A 16,690-nucleotide genomic window follows, 5' to 3' on the forward strand; every position below is an offset into this window, starting at 1 on the left:
ATAATAGTGGAGATTACATTCATTAACTCATTTACACATAAAAATATTTACAGACATATTATTAAGTACAAACAAGCAGATCAAACTTAGTTTTAGCTGAATGAATATGAACACATTTAGTAAAATTATGTGATTGTATTTGTGTATGGAATGTTAATGTTAATACCTAATCTGGTTAGGTGGCTTAGATATAGAGTCTTTGTATAAAGATACATACATACATAATTATATATATACACACACACACACACACACACACACACACTCTAGGAGCTACTTTTTTGTGAAAAAAAAAAGCAACAGTGAGGCTATCTAATTATACTATCATACAACAACCTGCATTCAAAATACATATGTTGAGAACACAGCCAAGTGCTACTGATGAAAGGAATACTTTAAAAAGGTTACGAATATACTTACCCACCAAATGCCTGAAGCGCAGAGAATTTGGAAGCATCCAAATCATTGCCGCCTACTATTCGAGCCTTAAATAAAACATGACAGAAAAAAAAAAGAAAAGAAAACAGACGTTTAGCATACAATAACTACATAGAGGGGAATTTGGGACATGGGTCAACTGCACTAGACACATAACACCTGGTATGACAAATGCTAAGCAGGGTCAGCTCCAAGTCAAAGCTACATGTTTTTGTGAGTGCAGGATTTGAAATGAGCTGTCAGCATTTAAACAAAGGCACTGGCAGAGTCCAGGAAAGGATATCAAGTTACAAATACTGTTTGCCCTTAAAACTCAGTATATGCAGTGAAGATCATGGGTCAGTCCAGGAGATCATGATTAGCCAGACTTAGGAACAGATGCTGAGTTTGACCGTAGCAGACCCCTAGGTTGGCAAGTGTAAGCTAAAGAAGCGCAGCTGGCAAGGTGTAACCTCTTCAGAAATGCAACATATCGGGGGCACACTTAAAGGAAAACCAAAGGATGGAAAACTGTGATAACATGCACATTTCACAACTAAAACAGAGGAACCAAAACAGGTCTAATATGTCACAAACAAACATGTACAAAAGACAAGATCCCTCAGCAGGGAAGAAAAATGCATGATTTAAAACCTTTTCATCCACAGAACTGCTATCTGAAAGAGAATCAGGAAAAGAAGGGATAAATGTTAGATGGAGTACTTTTCAAGAAATCATTTAAACATGCACACGAACAAAGTGTTACTATGTTACATTATTTAAAATCATAAATGAACAGAATTTCAAGGCTGAACTCCAAGGGAAGATGGCTGTTAGATCCTCATAATTTGAAAGATTTGAAAAATGTGCCAGAATGCTTGAAAAGTATCACAGGGTGATCACGGGATTTAATGAAAGACAATGTGTCATACAAAGAAAGGAACAGTTGAAGAATCAGAAGTCCCAGGCTCCAGCTGAGGTTCTGCCACTGACTAAGCACACTGGACAAACCACCAAATTCTCTAGAGTCCATACCTAGCTTTAAAAGGGCCCCTGATACTATTCCTATTTGCTCCCAAACTTTGTTGAGAGGGTCAACTGAGATCAATATAGTATTCAAAAATAAACCTCACATGACTAGATTAATTTGGGATATTTTACTAAGGGGTTATTTATGTATGGGTTCTCATATCAGCAATCTAAGAGCTACAAGAGTAGTAATTAAATACATTACATTTTGTAAATAAGAAAATTGATGTCAATAGGGGGTAAGTGATTTGATTAAGATCACAAGGCTAATTAAGGGCAGAAGTGGGACACAAATCCAAAACTTCTGATCCCCCATATGCTGCCCTTTCCATCCAATGTTTCAGCGTGTTGACCAGAACAGAGAGGGTTGGCTGGTCCACACTTCTGCAGTGAAATTTTAGATAAACCACAAGGTCAACATTTTTCAATTTCAACCACTCAAGGGCCCAAGTAGAGAACTATACACTAATAAATATTTTTTAGAACTCAAGTCTAAATCTTCCAGGCTCATAATGGCATGATCTAATTCCACCTTATAGAGTATTATTGATCTTAAACTTATTAATTCAGCTTTGCTTATTATCATAAAGCTGAAGCTACTTCTCTATGAATACATGTCAACAGGGAGCTGGAGCTAGAGTGACCTTGGGTACATGTAGTCCAAACCCCCCACTTTTCTAGATGAACTACAGAGAGATAAAGGTTTATCCAAGGTCACATAGCTCAGTGATGACTTTTATTGATGAAAATATGAAATCTATTTGTTTTCTTGAATCATTAAGTATAGATTACTGTAACTAAATATTTTTGTTCAATTTTTAGAGATTTTACAATATCTCAGGGTTATATCTTTGAAGATAAAACAAGGTAAGCACAATATAAAATAATAATAGACCACTCTTATTTATGGCCATAAATATTTTAAAATACTAAATAAAAGATCAAAAATAAAAGTAATCATTATTTCTGAAAAACAATTATCATACTATATATATTTTATTCTGAACATGATATAAAATCATGGAATAACTAATGTAATAGGACATATCAACTGGTCAGAAAATACATATCTGCATTTCAGTAGATCCCAAAAAGTTATGTGATAAAATTTCACAACCTTGTGACTTTTAAAAAATATAATTGGAATGAGTTTTCCTTAAGTTTAATACATTAAAAAAAGTAAAAGTCATTAGAGTTAACAACTTAAGTGTGAAATATTAGGGCATTCCTATTATTATTTAAAAAAATACCTACTACAATTAGTTTAACTGATTTTTAGAAATTCTGACCAACATATTAAAACAAGAAATAGAAAAAAAATATGTAAGTATTAAAAGACAGGATACAATGTTGTTATTTTCAGGAATTACAATTTTAAACCCAGAAAATAAACAAACAAAAACCTTGTCACCTATTAGGTTAGTAAAATAGTTATGAAAGTGAACATAGATAACCAATACATAAACAAAATAAAAAAATAATAGTATGTTATTTCCCACATACTGAGCAATTAGCTTGAAAAACAATGACATGAGATATGATTTCAAATATCCAATACTTGACATCTCCCACTGAAAACTGATTTTGATTCCCAATAACTGGTTTCTATATCAACCATCTCACTAAAATAAAAATAATTCTAACAAATTCAGCAATTATTTTTCAGCATCTAACTCTAATCATGCATTCCAGTACTTTCATTCAATGATTACTTCAATGTTTTATTCATTCACTGAACACATTTTTATTATCAACCAACCCTTTTTGTTCATTTCCACTCTTTTCTTGTCTACCTGTGAAATTTTCTCCCTTGAAACCTTTCTAAAATACAGGCACAATCACATTATCTTCCCTTTTAAAACCCACCAATGTTATCCAATGCCCACATGAGAGAATATCAGATGTGTGTATACCGTTGGCTGATGGCTCTTCAGCCCTCATTCATAACCTGCCTATACTTTTGTCCCAGTTATATTCTTGCCCTTTCATCCTTATGCCATGCTCTTTGATAACTGTGTGCCTTTGCATTTTCAGTTTCCTTTTCTAAAACAAATGCCCCCTTTTCAGCTAGCTAATTGCTAGTCAGCCTCCAAAACATAGTTGAAGCATAATCCCTCTGTACACTATGCACTCTTCCTCTTGGTTAATTCTTACCCTTTGCTGGTTTTCTTATCTGCAGTCCTCCTAGATGCAAGCTCCTCAGTTATATTAATCACCTTTTCTTAATTTCTACTACATTTCTGAAATAGAGCCGACCAATAAATGTTTGCTGAATACTGAATAAACAACTTTAAATAAGACACATGACTTCATGGAAGTACCTAAAATATCTGAATCAAGGAAACATTTCATCTTTCTGTACAGGGATGAAGAATTGTCTTCAAACAGATATATAGATTTAAGAATTCAAAGCATGATGATAAGTTGCTGCAACCTGAAATTATCCTAATTTCAAGTGTAACTGAATTAATAAGTAGAAACATCTCAGACTTTTTAAAATTAGAATTGTGAGGAGAGCATATACAAATATTAAAAATTCATAAAAGCTAAAACTTTATAGACCCAGCAAATAATAGATTAAAAGTTCAGTGAAACACAAAAGATAGCTTTGTAATAAACCTTTATACTTAAGAATTCAATGAATAAGAAAGGTTATATGTTATTACAGAGAAAGAGAAAGCACTAGTCAATAAATGATGCTTAGACCATAGATTAAGTATCTGTAATATTCATTTGTTATTTTTATCTCACACAAAACTTATGGGGTTCCAGGTATACTAAAAATTAAATACAAATAAAGTTAAAAAAAGCAAGTAAAACTAGAAAAGAATATTAAACCTATAGAATAAGAAGGTATGTTTTAAACTTAAAGGTAAAAGAGTAATACTAAAAATAGTTTGATAAATTTGTTATGTTTCTTCATTACTTTCGTATATAAAAACAATAAAAAATAAAAAAAACATATATTTGCTAATATGTTCAGCATTTAAAAAAACATACATATCTATAAAAATGACAACACTCCAATAAATAGATGTTCAGAAATGTGACTAGATAATTCATAAAATAGAAGGCAACAAGAGTTAATAAGCATAAAAAAATTATCCAATTTATAAAATATCTAATTATGATTATAAAATTAACAGACTTGAATAATGATATTTTATGATATTAGAAATAATTCCCAAGTCTGTTATTAGTGTCATGAACCAGGCATTGTAATGCATGGTTGATGACAAAGAAAATGATAATAAAATAGTCATGAACTTTTGGTAATGTCTAGTGATTGTTTTGATGAGGAAATTCCTGTTTTGGAAGTTGATGCTAAAGAAATTATTTTTGTTATAGACTGAATTGTATCCCCCAAAATTTATATGTTGAAGGCCTAACCCTGTGCACCTCAGAATGTGGCTTAGTTAAGATGAGATCTTATTGGAGTAGCCCAGTCCCCAATCCAATATGACAGGTGTCCTTATAAAATGGAGAAATTTGGAGACAAATGTAAACACAGAAAAATATTAGGTAAAGATTGGAATTATGCTGCCACAAACCAAGGAACTATCCACCAAAAGCTCTGAGAAAGCCCTGGGCAGATCCTTCCCTAAAATGTTCAGAGGGAACATTTCTCTGTCAATTTGTCTTGATCTCAGACAACTAGGCTCCAGAACTGAGAGACAATACATTTCTGTTATTCTGAGTCACTCAATTTATGGTACCTTGTTACATCATCACTAGAAAACTAATATAATTTTAAATACTGAAAATAAATGTATATGTAAAGATCTGCATTTTTTCCATCATTTACAATAAAACATTGGAAAAAGATATATGTGAGCAGGTATAAACATATGGGTTTAAAATTATGCTCTGTGGTCTTGATGTAATAATTTGCAACTATTAAAATAAATAGATTTAAAAGACTATCAAAATGTTAAAAATATTTATGGTGTATATACATCTATTATACAAGGCACATGTATGTACCCAATACACACACACGATGGCTTTATTCCCTAACAAATTGCCTTTTATTCTACATTAGTTGTTTTGCTTAGTCAAATTCTGTCTAAACCTCTGAAATGACATACAGGATACTTCCTATAATGCTGCTCCCAATGCTCCTTGTCTTAGAAGTCATATCACCTCTCAAGTTCATTTTGAAGTTCAATTACTTAATATTATTACCATAGGACCATAGTATCTCTATCTACTTTATAGTGAAACCACCTCTTAAATTTTTTAAACTTAGAAAATATTTAGGAGGTGAACATCATTATTCAACTATGCTGCATGAGAACCTACAAAGCTAAATCTCTAACCTTATAGAATTGCACACCATATACATGCATCTCCTGAGTATTAAACCTATCACAGGTTCTTGTGTTTATATCTCTGAGAAATAAATTTAAATATAATTTAAGATAACATGACATCCTTAGCTCTCAGTTTACCTCCATATATAAGCAAAATAAGAAAGTTTGAGCAGGTTATATCTAAAGATCCTAGCTCTAAATACTATGATTTTGTATATATAATGAATTTCAGGATAACAAGAAATATTTGCTAATTACCACCAAAAGTAAATGTTTTACAGTAATACCTAATGCCTAAATTTGAGATATTTCACAATTTTCTAAGATAGAAGTAAAAATTGTGTTCCTTCGCTTGTGTTTTTTTTTTTTTCCATTATGTAACAATTTTTGAAGGAAATTTGGATGGAAAAGATCTTGACATTTGTAAAGATTGATTTCTACACTCAAGTATTTTAGCAATTTTTCTTAAACTTCTTTGCTCTAAAGTCCTTCAATGATAATATAAATCTTACACTGGGGATAATATTGTTCACTAGATGCTTTGGAGATGGGTTTGGCTTATTTACCACTATATCAGAATACATGTGACTTTTAAAGTCTGTACAGTATGCCTGAAAGTCATGAGATGGGGGCTGCAAACAGTTCAGAGGAAAGCCTATAATGTAATCAGAGGGTTGTTGAGTTGCAATTAACCTTTATTTATTTATTTTTTAATGTTCAATTTTTTTCTTTATTGATTAAGGTATTACACAAGTATCCATATTCCCCTATTGCCCCCCCCAGTACCTCTCCCTGATTATGCCCTCACACCCCTAGTTTCTGTGTCCATTGGTTATGCTTATATGTATGCATATAAGTCCTTTGGTTGATCTCTTCCCCTTACCCCTCCCCTCTCCTGCCTTCCCTCTGAGGTTTGACCATCTGATTGATGCTTCTCTGTCTCTGGATCTGTTTCTGTTAATCAATTTATGTTGTTCATTATATTCCACAAATGTGTAAGATCATGTAATATTTCTCTTTCTCTGACTGGCTTATTTCGCATAATGCTCTCCAGGTCATTAAAATGTCCATACTACTCAAAGCAATCTATAAATTAAGTGAAATCTCATTAAAATACCAGTGGCATATTTCACAGACCTAGAACAAACTCTCCAAAATTCATCTGGAATAAAAAAAGACCCTGAATAGTTACAGCAATCCTGAGAAAGAAGAACAAAGTGGGAGGGATATCAAACTGTACTACAAAGCCACTGTTCTCAAAACAGCCTGGTACTGGCACAAGAACAGACATATAGACCAATGGAACAAAACAGAGAATTCAGAAATCAACCCAAACCACTATGCTCAATTAATATTTAACAAAGGAGGCAAGAGCATACAATGGAGTCAAGACAGTCTCTTCAATAAATGGTGTTGGGAAAATTGGACAGATACATGAAAAAAAATGAAACTAGACCATCAACTTACTCCATTCACAAAAATAAACTCAAAATGGATAAAGGTAAGATGGGAAACCATAAAAATCTTAGAGGAATCCACAGGGAGCAAAATCCCAGACATATGCTGAAGCAATATCTCCACTGATACAGCTCCTAGGACAATGGAAACTACAGAGAAAATAAACAAATGGGACTACATCAATCAAAATAAAAAGGTTTTGCATAGCAAAAGAAACCATCAACAAAACAATAAGAAAGCCCACTGCATGGGAGACATATTTGCCAATGTTATCTCCAATTAGGGTTTAATCTCCAAAATTTACAGGAAACTCATACAACTTAACAAAAAGAAGATAAACAACCCAATCAAAAAATAGGCAATGGATCTAAATAGATACTTTTTGAAAGAGGTCATACAGAAGACCAAGAAACATATGAAAACATGCTCAAAGCCACTAATCATCAGAGAGATCCAAATAAAAATGACAATGATGATAGCCTGTTAGAATGGCTATCATCAACAAATGACAAGTGCTGGCGAGGATGCAGAGAAAGAGGAACCCCCATGCACTGCTGGTGGGAATGCAAACTGGTGTAGCCACTTGGAGAACAGTATGGTGTTTCCCCAAAACACCAAAAATGGAACTCCCATTTGACCCAGTGATCTCACTTCTAGGATATATCCCAAGAAAGTAGAAACACCAATCAGAAAGGTTATGTACATCCCTATGTTCATAGCAGCACAATTTATAATAGCTAATATTTGGAAATAGCCTAAGTGCCTATTAGCAGACAAGTAAATTAAACACAACACACACAAAACAAACCAACAAACAAACAAACAAAAACTGTGATATATCTACACATTGGAATACTATACTGCTGTAAAAAGGAAGGAACACCATTAACTGTAAGAGTATACCTACTAAGTGCTAAATATTGTGCAAAGCCCTTTAGTGGTTCTTTTATTGAATCATCTCAAATGTCTTGAGAAGTATCAATATTTGTTACATGCTGCCAGTCAAAGAAAGCATCTCAGCATTTCTTACATTTCAGTCAGTTCTGGAAGCAACGGGTGCGTGCTGAGTGAGAGACTAATGCTAGTGTAATGCTTATTTCACTCACTTTTTTGTTCATTTCTATGCTAGGGGTAACCTGAAGAATTGAGTTACAATGACAATACTATATTATATAAATATATGTAAGATATGGACAGGTGATATGAGAGCACAGATCTCCTAATTCTACAGCCAGAAAGGATGTTGGTTTTGGGGAAAAAAATCATGCAGAAGATGATTTATGAGATGAATGAAATAATTCTTGGTAGAGGGAAAAGAATTTGTCTAGTCATTGAAGCCTGACAGAGTATAGAGTAATAGGAAATGAAGCATGGAAATGTGATAGCAAAGAATTTTAAGAAATGAAAGGTGAATAGAGTTCATAGCATTAAAGTCTTTATATAATCTATTAAGGAATTTAAATACACCATAATTGCAATGTGAAATCACAGACTGTTTTCAAGCAACACAGTGACATGAAACATAATCAGAATTTTATTTTCTGTTTTTAAAAATTCAAGCCAGTCTTCTGGATAATAAAGCAGAATAAGATGATATGAAAGTATTCTGAGTTCTATTCCACCTAGACCACAATTCCATACATATACACAAATTCTAGGTAACGATTTTTAAATTTTAAAACATATCCCAGCTCATTAAAAAAAAGTGAATATAATTCCCAATCACTATAAATGAAGTGGAAACTCAAAACTAATAGAGAATTAAATAAATGCCAAAAATGCATTGGAAAAGGTTATTGGGAAAAATCATTCATTCAGCAAACATTTAGCAAATGCCCCTGAGTGCTAAGGGTTAAGAATATAACATTTGAAAATAAAGATAACTATCACTATTTTTCCTGGAACTTTAATAGTAAGTCCACACCTCAAAATCTGTGCACAGGTAAAGATAAAACTGTTATTGGAGCTATCTGGATAGAGCATGAGTCAATACAGTATAAATATAATCACAATATAAATTCATGAGATAAAAGTTATCTAAGGGAATGAAGAAAAACAAGAAAATTTTCCATCCATCTAGAGACATAAATTTACCCATGAAAAATGGATAAATAGTCAAGGTGCTACAGGAGCCATATTCCTTAGGCCAGCACGGCCCTTCCATATGCACTCCAGATCTAGCAACCCATAAACCATGTAGCCTGAGAAACCCCGGTGGGTGCCTGCCCCAACTCTAGCCAGGATACCATTGGTGCTTCATGTGACTGTTTTGGCACTAGCCAGCTTTCCAAAGCCAACCAGCCCATAGAGCCTACAGAAAGGTCAGTCTTATACAAGGCCACTTCTTCAAGATTGGGAGAGGTAGCTATTTGTTTAATTCATAGAAACAAAATTAGGAGACAAAAGAATATTTTTCAAATGAAAGATAAGAAAATATCTGGGGGGGAAAAAACAAACAAGAACATAATGAAGCAGAGGTAAGTAATTTGCCTGATAATGGTCATAAGATGATCAAGAAGCTTGGGAGAAGAATGAAGGAACACAGTGGATCACAGCCACTTAAAAGCTAGTCTGAAGGTTAAAAGACAATAGTAGCGAAATCAACACTGTTTAAATAATACAGAAAAAACTAGATTAGTGATCTCTAAAACAGAATAGTAAAAATCACCCAATAAGAACAACAAAAAATAGAAAAATAATTTTTTTTTAAAGTTTAAGGAACCTCCAGGACAATAGCAGGCGTAATAACATTTGTATTATAAAGGTCACAGAAAGAGAGAGAGAGAGAGAGAGAGAGAGGCAGAAAACATATTTGAAGAAATAATTATTGAAAACTTGGAGAAGAGCACAGGCATCCAGGTCCAGAAAGCACAGAGTCACAAATAATATGAACCCAAAGAGATCCACACCACAACATATAATTAAAATGCCAAAAGTTAAAGATGAAGAGAGAATCTTGAAGGCTTCAAAAGGAAAACAGCTAGTCACTTACAAGGCTCTAAATCTATAATAATAAAAGCATAATATGCTAATTAGACCAGACAGCAAACGACCTTCTGGATGTTCTTCCGTACAACCTTCCAGATGAAGCCAGGGCTGTTAGGGCTGAATCAAGCCAGCCCCCACACACACACATACACATATGTGTGTGTGTGTGTGTGTGTGTGTGTGTGTGTGTGTAAAAGCCTAAGCGACCTTTACAACTGGTCTCTATGATGCACACTGACCACCAGGGGCAGACACTCAATGCAGGAGCTGCCCCCTGGTGGTCAGTGCACTCCCACAGCCAGCCTTCCCCAGCCTGCCTCACATGGGCCCTTCCCAGGGACTGGGCTGGAAGACCCTGATCACCAGCCAGGCTGAGAAACCCCACCCATGCACACATTTGTTCATCAGGCCTCTAGTATTCCATAAGGCTCTCAGCAGATTTGTTAGCAGAATTTGTAGACCAGAGAACCTGCCACTTAAAGTGTTAAAATAAAGAAATCTACAATCTAAAATACTCTTCCCAGCATGGTTATTATTCAGAATTGAAAAAGGAGGTAAGGGCTTCTCAGACAAACAAAAACTAAAGAGGTCATCACCACAAAAAAATCTTTACAAAATATATTAACATTTCTTTTTTTTTTAATTGGAAAAGAAATGTCATAACAAGTAATAAGAAAATATATTTAAAAAAATATCTTATAAAGGCAAGTATTTAGTAAAGGCACTGGATCACAGCCACTTAAAAGCTAGTCTTAAGGTTAAAGACAATAGTAGCAAAATCAACTATGTCTATTTAAATAGTTAAGGGATACAAAAGAAAATTTATAAAAGATGATGTTAAAAACAAAGAGTGGAAGGAGTGAATAAAAATCACCATATTTATATATATAAAGATACAGAAAGCACAAATCATGAACAGTAAGAATGATAAATCTATCACATCAAAGGAAAAAAATGAACTGGAGAAGATATTTACAACACATATAACAAATAGAAAATTAGCTTAGCATCTATAATAAAATAACTTGAAGAAAAACAACTCAGAAAAAAGGAGAAATGCATTTTAACATGCAATTCACTAAGAGGAATTCTGAACTAACACTGTACATTGAAAAAGATGTAGAATTCTTCAGCTATGAGAATTGTGCAAATATAACAGTGATATATTATTTCCCAGACACTGAAATGGAAACAAAATTAAATATCTGAGATTGCCATGTTCCTATGGATAAAAATTTCTTGAAGAGATTTTGGTAGTAAAATTTATAAGACCACTTTGAAGAACAAAATTGCAATTTCTAGAAAGGTTAAAAGTTGCTACTTTTTCCCTCAGCAATTCTTCTTGTTGGTATTTGACATGAAGGAACTCTTGCAATATATCAGATTACATGCAGAAGATGTTTACTATAACATTATTTTAATAGCAAAAATTAGTGCCTACTCATAGGGAATAGATAATTTTTGATATATTCATATTGTGAAATACATTAAAAAACAAATTTGGCCAGTAAGCATCAATGTGAAGAGTTTTCAAGGACATTACAGCAAGTTTAAAATTTAGAATTATCTAGTATGACATCATTTACATACTTTTTTTAAATCACAAAGCTCCACTTCTGTAGTACTTGTGGAGAGTAAAATTATGACAACACAACCTAAAAGGATACTCTTGAAATGTTTGCTAGTCATGTCCCTGGTAAAGGAAGGGCATGGACCAGCCAGCCAACGAATCTTTACGAAAGAGCATTATCTCTGTTCATTATTAACACCAAACACAACACTCCTCTTTGCCTCCCATACTGCCCCCACACACACCCAGGTGTTGACTTTCCATTTTCCCATCAAAGGATGGTTCCATTGATAAAATTTTGTCAATTTTCCATGTGGTGTAGCAAAGTATAGATTGAATAACACGGGCACATTCAGTAATTACTTGTTGGAATTACAGTATATTGGAACCAAAGGGCTTTTAGAGATCATATTGCCTAGTGGTTTTCAAAATGTGTTCTGAGAAGTCCTAGGCTTCCGGGAGAGGCTCCTTGGAGAAAGGAGTGTGCAGCTAGGACTCCATACCCATCATCTCTCATTCAGGTGCGAGAGTTCTGCTTTTATCTGCTTTCTCATCGGGGTATCAAATAAGACTCTGTTTACTGAAACACTTTCTTAGAAATGAAAATAAAAGCCACTGGGTTTAGTTTATTTTCTGTTTGAAAAGTAATATAAAGGTTAGTTAAAGTCATTTTCTAACAAGTCTTCATGCTTCCTCCATGTTAAATTGAGTTAATGTTTACAGGATTCCGGACACAATGAAAAGCTGTTAAGACAGGTGGGAGCCGAGACCGGAGCGTCGACTTGGGGACTGAAGGGTCCCGGGTTTGATTCCGGCCAAGGGCATGTACCTTGGTTGGGGGCAAATCCCCAGTAGGGGGTGTGCGAGAGGCAGCTGATCGATGACTCTCATCGATGTTTCTAACTCTCTATCTCTCTCCCTTCCTCTCTGTACAAAATCAATAAAATAAAAAAAAAAAAAAAAAAAGACAGGTGGGAGCCTTTGGTTTCTATATCAATTCCACCATATCATATGAACAGGAGGATGTTCCTCTAAGTGTTCCTCTAAGAGATGAAAAGACAATATATTTAATTTGCCAACACAGTAATTCTGGTATAAAATCAGAGAGGAACGAGAAAGAGAATTTTTCTTTTTTTTTCTTTTTATTGGGGTGACACTGGTTAACAAAACTATACAGGTTTCAAGTGCACATTTCCACAACACATCATCTGTACACTGTTCTGTGTGTTCACCACCCCAAGTCTTCATCCATCACCATTTATCCCCCCTATACCCTCCTCCACCCCCACCCCCAGCAATCACCATACTGTTGTCTGTGTCCCTGAGTTTCTTTCTCTTTAAATTTTAAAAATGGAACTGCCTTATGACCCAACAATTGCACTTCTGGGAATTTATCTGAAGAAATCTGAAATACTAATTCGGAAGAATATATGCATCCCTATTTTCATTGTAGATTACTTGCAATAGCCATAATTTAGAAGCAGCCCAAGTGCCCCTCAGTAGATTAGCAGATAAAATAGCTATTGTACATTTATACCACTTAGCCATATAAAAGGAAATCTTACCCGTTGTGACAGCACAGATGGACCTGGAGAGCACTGTGCTAAATGAAAAGCTAGTCAGAGGAAGACAAGTGCCAAGTCTTTCTACCTATATGTGGAATCTATTAAACAAAATTAACTAACAACTGGAGAGAGAGAGAGAGAGAGAGAGAGAGAGAGAGAGAGAGAGAGAGAGAGAGAGAGAGAGAGAGAGAGAGAGAGAGAGAGAGAGAGAGAGAAGGCTGACAGCTGTGAAGGCAGGGGACAGACAGGTGAAGGGACAGACAGGTGAAGGGGTGGAGGAGTTGAGATCTCTCAGATTTTGCAGTGTGCATTACTCCTTTCTCTAACCATTGGAAGAATTAGAGTCATCATCCATTGCTGTGAACATAACTTTTAAGTTCCTTTTACCTAGGAATAACCCGGAATAACCCTGTAAGTAAGCATTATGTATTAAAGACAGTGCAATGGTTGTGTGAGCTTTTGGAAAGCAATTGTTTACTATTGTCTGAAGCTGCAGGAGGAAGGACTATGCCATCAAGATTCATCCCTGCCTCTATTAGCTTGGTAATCTCTAATTAAGTCATTCATGAGGCTAATCAGTTCTCTTCAAGGAAATCACTAAAAATTGCGATAATTACATTAGGCACCAAAACTTGTGAGGAAGAAAATTCACAAAATCAACTTTGATCTTTACTCCAGGCTCTGCTTAATGGTCTAGAAAACTAATAGTCATTAATTTTCACAAGAGACGTCATATGGCTAGAGCTATAGTGTTCAGATAACATTCAATTATACTTTTTTTTCCTAATGCGTGGAAGCCTCTTTTAATAATTTTAATAACTACCTAAAAATGAGTTGTTTATTTCTGTAATACCTTCACCACAAGTCTTTAAAATGCAGAAAGCAATCCCACATCCCAGGTTTCACTGAAGACCCAGACTTCACCTGCCTTCAGACTCATTTGACCCCACACATAGAACAATGACGATATTTCTCTCTACTCTTCCTAGAACAGAATATTCGAAAATTAATGTGTGTCTTCTAGAGAATTCACCAGGTTAAGGATTATCTATTAATGTTTCTAGTTTAAACAAAAGGACCTGCAACCATACTTGGAGATAATGTTTAGAATAGCCCTTTCCTTCTCTGCTAGAGTCCACGAAAGATGGTATAGCCACCAAACAGAGTGACGTTGATGGGGAAAGGGTTGTTACAGTCTCTCTGAATGGATTTTGTAGGGAAGGAAAAATAGATCTCATAATTTTTATCTCAATAATGTATCCAATAATATTCCAAATACACCCATGTCCCCATCACAGGAACTCATAGTGTTTCATATACTCTGGAGTACTGTACACACAGAGTTTATAATGGTCTGGATTATTCTGAATGAAAATGAAAAACTACATAAAGTATTTGTATTAGTTAGGAAATAGTTTATAAAAAGTTCGCCTCTGCTGGAAGAAAGGTACTTTTCTTGGTACTTTTAGCTTTCAGTGTTGTAAAATGTTAGTTGGAAACTGAGACAGCTATAGATGAAAACATTTTTTTTTTCAGCCTAAGTAGGAACCATCTCTTGATGCAGGCAGTACAGAAAACAGCAGATGGGTGGAGTATCCCATGGGCGGACAGGAGGAGAAGGGATTCCATTCCACGAACTAAAAGCTTGCACCATATTCCAGTTTTGACTCTGACTCCATATATATCAGAATTCCTCCCAGATGAATGTGTAAGAGCAAACTACCCCGAGATGAAATGGCTCCATGGAAGGCGTCTTACTCTGAGTTTGCTGAGGAGTGTTTTTGTCTGATGAGTTGCTTGTGTGTATAGTATCCCCACAGCAGACTCCTTCCCTTGTAATCAATCACTAACTCAACCAATGGAGAAAACTCAACTGGCTCTATACCTTTACTTCTTTTAAATACATTACCCCTATATTTTAGACAAAATAAAAATGGTGAGAAAATGTCAAGTTACAGCATAGAGAAGGGCAAGTCCCTTACTATAATCATCAATAATTCATATCTGGCTTTGCAGGTAAATCTATATGCTATGGGGGCAAATTAAAGTAACTTAGTATAATTTGAAATTTTAAATCAAATCTACTATAATACTATGGTTATACCAGATTCTTTTTTTCTTTATCTAAATTGCTTGATATTTTAAATGAAAGCATTATTTAATAAAATATATTTTTGTTGAAATAACAGAAAAACTATCACCAATCCATTATCTCCAAAAAATATGCTACAGATTCTGAAAGCAGTCATTCCTACAAAACAGAATAAAAACCAAATAATTCTTGTACTTTTTTAGACACTTGAATTTTTCTCTGAAGTATGCATTTTCCTGTTTTACCAGTGTGTTGTATCAAAGTCACAGAAACCATCATTCTCTTTTTTGTTCCTACCAGTTTTTGGTAACTTTTAGTGAAAAAAAGATTAAAATTTCAATCCTCTCAATGCCCAAATCTTCTAATGGAAAGTTTCATTTTAAAGGATGCTTCTGTCCTTTTTATGTAACATTAGAATGAAAATAGAGAGACCTTTATAGATAATCTAATCTATTCTCATGTTTCCTTAAAAGTGGAGGGCAGAATCATCCCAAAGTAACAGGAATAATGCTATCCTATATAATAAAAACCTAATATGCAAATTATCCCCTCGACCAGGAGTTCAACCACTTGCTATGATGTGCACTAACCACCAGGGGGTGGCATGTAACATGGCAGGCATTGGCACTGGAAGTGGGAGGCAGTGGAGGCGCTGTTGGGACCGTGGTGAGATGGTGGAGTAGGTGAGTGGGCATTGCCAGGCCAAGGTAGGTGCAAGCTTGCCCGATTGCCCTGATGATGACCCTGCAGATGGCGACCAGTGGCAGTGATGGGGTTGGGGATGTTACCTGGTTTCCAAGCACTGAGGGAGCTGGGAGGTGGCCCGATGTCTCAGGCAAAGAGGGCCAATCAGGGATTTGGGAGTCCAGGTGCTTCCTGGGGCCCAGAGGTCAGTTGGGATTTGCCCTTCCAGACACTTGTGCTTTGATTGCCAGCCAGGCCTAGGGACCGCACCTGTGCACAAATTTTGTGCACTGGGTCTCCAGTTTAATATAAAAGCTTGAGCAAAGACTCTACTTCCTTTAAGTGTTATACATCACATTAATTCCTTTTAAACTAATAGCTCAGTTCTCATTCCATAGAAAACAGGTAGTGCTATTGAAGCCAGTTCACCTCCTGTTTTCAAAGTTCAATGAAAAGCATAGATTTTAAGGATTGCCTTATTTCAATGCCTCTCTTACATTGTGCAGCTCCTTCAAAAATAGAAACCAGATAGCCATCTTTATAGCAGACTCTACATTCTTAGTGCCTGGCACAG

General features: G+C 35.0%; 1 protein-coding gene across 4 annotated transcripts in view; it reads right to left on the reverse strand.

Annotated features, from left to right (window-relative positions):
* Nucleotides 1-16,690, reverse strand: part of UNC13C (unc-13 homolog C) — a 503,072-nt gene that overhangs the window by 370,841 nt on the left and 115,541 nt on the right. For all 4 annotated transcript variants that reach the window (XM_045582381.1, XM_036441424.2, XM_036441415.2 and 1 more), the window contains exons 3-4: nucleotides 1,072-1,094; nucleotides 421-485 (exon numbers count right to left, since the gene is read on the reverse strand). In XM_045582381.1, the coding sequence (XP_045438337.1) occupies nucleotides 421-485; nucleotides 1,072-1,094 (88 nt within the window). The remainder of the gene's footprint in view (nucleotides 1-420; nucleotides 486-1,071; nucleotides 1,095-16,690) is intronic.

This window comes from Pipistrellus kuhlii, unplaced genomic scaffold (genome assembly GCF_014108245.1).
Source record: "Pipistrellus kuhlii isolate mPipKuh1 unplaced genomic scaffold, mPipKuh1.p scaffold_m20_p_1, whole genome shotgun sequence".
Lineage (NCBI taxonomy): Eukaryota > Metazoa > Chordata > Mammalia > Chiroptera > Vespertilionidae > Pipistrellus > Pipistrellus kuhlii.